The sequence below is a fragment of the Erpetoichthys calabaricus genome, chromosome 6 (genome assembly GCF_900747795.2).
Source record: "Erpetoichthys calabaricus chromosome 6, fErpCal1.3, whole genome shotgun sequence".
Lineage (NCBI taxonomy): Eukaryota > Metazoa > Chordata > Cladistia > Polypteriformes > Polypteridae > Erpetoichthys > Erpetoichthys calabaricus.
Window position 1 is genome coordinate 148,209,811 of NC_041399.2, and position 6,433 is coordinate 148,216,243.

At 38.6% G+C, this 6,433-nt stretch overlaps 1 protein-coding gene across 1 annotated transcript; it reads right to left on the bottom strand.

The window, feature by feature from the left end:
* Window positions 1-212: 212 nt before the first annotated feature.
* Window positions 213-5,815, bottom strand: otulina (OTU deubiquitinase with linear linkage specificity a). The gene is made up of 3 exons (XM_028792073.2): window positions 5,630-5,815; window positions 4,616-4,737; window positions 213-705 (listed from the first exon to the last, which is right to left on the bottom strand). Exons 1-3 carry the CDS (start codon window positions 5,765-5,767, stop codon window positions 249-251), a joined length of 717 nt encoding a protein of 238 aa, XP_028647906.1. The 5' UTR covers window positions 5,768-5,815; the 3' UTR covers window positions 213-248.
* Window positions 5,816-6,433: the final 618 nt, after the last annotated feature.

Below are 6,433 nucleotides of genomic sequence, written 5' to 3' on the forward strand. Positions count from 1 at the left end.
GACGTATAGGATATTGTGTATGGCAACAAAATGTAGCCCAGTAAGAAATGCTTTAACTGGTGGGAAGGAGAGGCATACAGACCATCTGCAGAATATTAAGAAAATTATACCTTGCTGTATGTAACTTTAAAAAAATATGAACACTGATATACAGTTTGCCATAAACATCCTGTCTAATTAAAAATCATTTGTAAAAAAAAAAAAAAAAAAACACAGCAATTGTTACAAAAATACATTGTAGGAGTTCCTTATTTCACATTTACCTGAATTGTCCCAAGATATTTAATATGCTGTAGCAGCTCTGCTGGAAGATTTAATGCACTGGCTAGTTCAAAACTCTGAATTAAAAGATTTGCTACATGCTCATTTTCAGAATCTGATACTTTGTGAAATGTCCAACATTCAACTGATTTGGAAAATAGATCTTGTTTTTTACGATGTTCTTTGTCAAATTCATTATCAAGTTTACTGCATGGATCCTCTACAGAATTACCACAGCCTCCACAGCTGGTTTCCTGTACAACAGCATTTAGTTCCAGGAGCTCAATATCATCTGTAACTTCACTGACATTTGTTTCCTGTTGAGAAATCCTTAGTCTCTCAAGAAGCACTGCCTCTTGGTCAGCAGCTGTCTGAAGAAGCTGCTTCAAATCATCAATGATCCTGGAATCCATTTTCTGCATTTGGCACCATGTCAGTAAAGCACTAAGCAAAACACAAAAGAAAGAGACCCACTGAAAAAAAATTACAATTCAAAAATAAGCAATTCAAAATTCTTTTATAGAAGATTCATTTTGCTACACAGTAACAGAAATAATATGCTTATTTTCAAAGGAAATAGTGGGAACCTGCTCTCAACATGCAATAACTAAGGAAATGTACTCCTCATATGTGTTTGAAGCTTACAGTACTTTGAACAAGGAGTCATACAAAACATAAGCACGCTGATAATTAAGAGAAACAAATAATTATAATTACAAAGGTAACAATCATTACAGAAATCTTTTCTTTTGTAAAGAGATACAGGCTTTGTTTGATAATGATTCTAAACTGGCCTCAATATGGATTTGTAAATGCTAAATTCTGGGATAGACAACTTTCTGTCACAGCTCTCAACTGGAATAAAAAAATAACCAAGTTTATGTATGAAAAAAACAAAAATAAAAAACCTTGATACACTTGCACCAAAAATGTATTGTTTGTTTAAACCACTACTGTAACTAAAAAGCATACATTTAAGTTTTTTTCATAAACTTGCCCTTGTTTTTAAAACAAATTTGATAAATTACTACACATCTCTATTAGCCAGTGCAACAGATTTGCTCCCTTCCCATCACAACCTCAAATCCTTTTCCACATTAAAGAACAGGAACAAGTTCAAAGATTGTAGTACAAATATAACATTTTATGTTTACTTATACTAATGTGTATAAGTGGAATTATGGGTGCCTATACTATATATGAAATACTACTGGCATGTGAGTAGTTGCATTTGGACTGCAATATAATCTAAATCCACACTAGACAATCATGAGTAGCATGTCCACTTAAGGGGCTGTGGTCACTGAAAATGCAGTTTATATTTCTTTTAATTCAATTAACATCAAGGACGCACAAAAAATTGTGATGTGGTTATAAGAAGATAAGTTCAGTACTTCACAAAACACTATAAAATAGAGTGATCCCCCACTATATCGCGGTTCAGCTATCATGCCCCTGCTATATTGCGGATTTATTTATTAATAGGGGGCTCTGCCCCCTGCTTGCTTCGCTCGCACCCCCAGGTTTGGTTTACCGGATAAACAATTTAAAGAGATTGTTATTTTCATGGGATTTGTTACATATGCATTATTTTCATTTTTACTTTAAAACTTTTGTAAAAACAGTATTTGTCCTTTATTTCCTGCCCCCGGTGTGGTTAAATCTCTTACTCGCAGGACTTATAATGCTGCTCACGTTGTGAAGGGGGGGTCTGAACGCACACTAAAGAGATGCGATCGGTTCAGCTGCTGTCTTGCTGCTGACCAGCTGTGTGTTGTGCTTGTCGCTCTTTGCATCAATCACTTAAAAGCCTGTACAGCAGCTGTCCTTTTGCCACTTCGCGTCTCTGCCGCTAGCGTTCTGATGGAGGAGGAGGAGTGTGGGGAGGGGGGGGTTGTGAGGGCACACTGTCTTGCTGCAGCTGCTACTGGCGAGCTACGTGTTCTGCTTGTCATTATTTTAAGAGCTGGGAGCACCTGGAGTGTGTCTGCCAAAAGCATTCCAACAACTGCTAAGTTAGACGACAGTGAACTTTTAAATTGTTTGTATGTAAGTAGGGTGTGACATGCAAAAGTCACTGTCTCATGGGTTTTGCTTCCTAAGGTTGTAATGTCTAGTCTTGTGTGTCGTCAAAGTGTGATCTGGTCTTGATCCCTTCACTCAACCTCCCCGGAGGCGCGCTACACTCCTGCCACTTCGCGTCTCTCCCGCTCGCGTTGTGAAGGGGGGGAGCTGAACACATGCTAAGCAGAAGTGGACGGATCAGCTACTGGCCTTGCGCTGCTTCTGCCAAGATGCCTGTTCTGCTTGTCGCTGTGCACATTGATCATTTAAAAGCATGTACAGCAGCTGTCCTTCTGTCTCACTGCCTTGTCTTGCATGATGTTGAAATGTCTCTCGCAGGATGTCAAATTGTCTTCTGAGAAGATCAAGCCTCATCTCCCTAGTCTCCCTGCCAAGATTTTTTTTTTATAATAGAGAGATGTTACTCATATCCTTAGCCCGACATCCACATATCATATGTGTTTACAAAGTGTGTTTTAATAAGTTTACATGTATTTAAAGTGTGTGGGATGGGTATTTTAAGGCTTAAACTATTTAAAAAAAAAAAAAAAAAAAAAAAAAAGACGTTTATATGATCTTTCTATATTGCGGATTTTCACCTATCGCTGATGGGTCTGGAACGTAACTTCCACGATTGGCGGGGGATCACTGTACAGTAATCCCTCCTCCATCGCGGGGGTTGCGTTCCAGAGCCACCCGCGAAATAAGAAAATCCGCAAAGTAGAAACCATATGTTTATATGGCTATTTTTATATTGTCATGCTTGGGTCACAGATTTGCGCAGAAACACAGGAGGTTGTAGAGAGACAGGAACGTTATTCAAACACTGCAAACAAACATTTGTCTCTTTTTCAAAAGTTTAAACTGTGCTCCATGACAAGACAGAGACGACAGTTCCGTCTCACAATTAAAAGAATGCAAACATATCTTCCTCTTCAAAGGAGTGCGCTCAGGAGCAGATACTGTCAGAGAGATAGAGAAAAGCAAACAAATCAATAGGGCTGTTTGGCTTTTAAGTATGCGAAGCACCGTGCAGCATGTCGCTTCACAAAGCAGCTGCACAGAAGGTAGCAACGTGAAGATAATCTTTCAGCATTTTTAGACGAGTGTCCGTATTGTCTAGGTGTACGAACAGCCCCCCTGCTCAATCCCCCTACGTCAGGATCAGAGAAAGTCAGCGCAAGAGAGAGAGAGAAAAATAAGTTGGGTAGCTTCTCAGCCATCTGCCAATAGCGTCCCTTGTATGAAATCAACTGGGCAAACCAACTGAGGAAGCATGTACAAGAAATTAAAAGACCCATTGTCCGCAGAAATCCGCGAACCAGCAAAAAATCCGCGATATATATTTAAATATGCTTACATATAAAATACACGATACAGTGAAGCCGCGAAAGGCGAAGCGCGATACAGCAAGGGATTACTGTATACCTTTGTATGTACTGCAAAATTTGCACTTCACTCTCATACAATTTATTTTACTGCAGAAAGCAACACTTTTTAAGCATTTTTTTCTATTTAATATTCAAGACATTCTGGCTATATAGAACATTTTGTTCTAACTGAATGTTACATGTTTGCTAATTATCTTTTGACTATTTTAACATCTTTGACTTCAAAAACTTGTAAGTAGAAAAAGACTAAAACTACATATGATTTTAATCAGAAATGGCAATACTGTTGCTTTAAAACTTTAATTCTAACTAAAAATACGTGTTTTGAGTTATTTAATCTAAACCCCAAAGTGATCTACAGTACATACATAGATTTATGCTGGATTACAATACCACTGTACACAGAACTGTAATCAATTTGGTAATGACAACAAAACTACAGTATGGAGAATGAAACTCTACTGTGCCAAGACTTTTAAGCACAAGTACCAATACTGCATTGAGGATGAGCAAGTCATTTATGTATATGTCTTTGTTAAAAAATTAAATAAGTAAAACCCAGACGATCCATAAAGAAACAACCCAACACCATAATTAAGATTCAATTTCAGCATGTAGTCTAATGGTGGTGTTAATTGTATTACAACTTGTAGTTCAAATACATTTTACAAGGTTAATATATTTGTGTGGTTATGCTCAACTAATTCACTTTTTGCCCTCACAATGCATGGTATTTGTGGTTTTAATGTACTCCTTACATATTTACTCATTTCTTTATAAATCAAAAATTCAGTTTGTGGGATGCAAAGTACAGGAAATGAATTACTAGAACAACCTGGAAGAATTACAGTGGTAGTTTAATATTAGTTCCATTTTTAGCATTTAAGGTTCATATTTACCTTAAAATCCCCTTCAACTCTCCAATGGTCTTCATGCTAGTAGCACCAGCTACATACCCTTGATTAAATCCATTCTGAAGTGCAGATTCTTTACCTGCTTCAATTCCATCCCGATAACCATCCTGCAAAGAAAAAAGACCGCAGGGTCATTTTAAAATAATTTTATATTGCACTCTGTTTCTGATTTGCGGGAGGTTCTTGGTAAATTTGGCCACTTGGATTGTTGTACTAGACAGTGCACAACTAACACGTTTTGGCTAAGTCCTCTAGTAACACCCTTAATTTAAATGGTCAATCTAAGCTTTTAACTCGGCAACGAGCTTTGAACAGTAACCCAAAGAATAATAATGTAGATAAAAGTGGTCAAATATTTTTTTTTTTATGTGCAAAGCTTCAAGACACACTACACTCTCTGAAGCAGGGTATGGAGCTTCACCTGCGCAAAGAGCCTCAAAGTGAGCTGCTGCTTCTCAGGGTACAGCTAAGGGTTAGGGGGGACTGAGCTGCTTCTCTCCTGGAACCAACTGACGCAGGTGCCTTAGATCAAGCTATTACGGCCAAACTGTAAGAGCACTGGGGACCCTGAACAGATTTTTTTTTTCTGACTTTACAACCAGTGGACACCTACCGAGGCTGAGAGAACAAACAATACAAAAGTTAACCTTAAGGGTTTCCTCATTAAAAACGTTATTTTTTTTTTAATCTGATAACGCGAGACAGACAGACATGCTCCCCTAAACATTTTAATGACTTTATCAGCAAATGTACATTTACAATTGTCGAAAACACAAAGCCAGTTTCGAGAAACTGACCTGACACTGTAAACGTCAAGCTGGCAATCTTGTTTATCAGCTGTTTTATACCCCTGAACTAGGTTTCGTCTTGGTAAATTATAACTGATTCTGAATTGTTCTTTTTTTTTTTAACTACATGTTCAGGCTAATGACTCCAGCTCAAACTTAAAACTTACTCGCCAACTGTTGTACCATCTGCGTTCAAACTGGAGACGTTTACCTTAACACGTTTTTCCATATTACACCGCCATTCGTTCTGCTGGGGCTGCATATCATCCATATATTCATCAAAAACATCCTCCCCAGACGACGATATCGCTTGCACCCACGACATGACCCTCCAAGCCGAACTTCTCATCAACAACTCGACGGCGTCGCGTTGACGTCATCGCCATGCGACACATTTTCCGCGAACCGCGCAAGTCTGAATCATAGACATAGAATTACCAGACGCCGCATGACCAGCAGCATCGTACGTCAACGTCGCCGCCATATTGCGTGTGGCACTGCTGTGGCGTTAATGGATAAAGGTGCCTCACGCATGTGCTGCTTGGGATTGTACAAACTGCTGTACGCTCCAAACCAGATCACAGGGATTACATTTCGTAGGTAAAGCTGAACAATTGTTTTGGTTATATTTGGCCATTAGAAAATCCCGTTTTATAATCTTAAGTTTTACTACGACAGGCTAAAATAACAAAGCTGTGCATTTACTGTATGTTCTCAAGTGAGCCTCCAAACAACGTTTTGGCTAAACGTATTTAGTCACTAACTATGTAGATTGTTGTTAGCTGTTAACATTTCTCAAACTTTAAAGGTTTCCCAAAGAAATCCACCACAGGAAGCAGTGGGAGGTAGCCCTTAGACGGGATTTTGAGAAAGATGTCCTGTGATGTGTGCCGTGCTAGTTTGGTAACAGATGCCGTACCTGCATCATATGATCAAAGCTACCACTTGCTCACATTAAAAAACAAAGGAGGATTGATGATTCCTTCTGATTGTACAGTCAAGGTGGTCAAAGTAG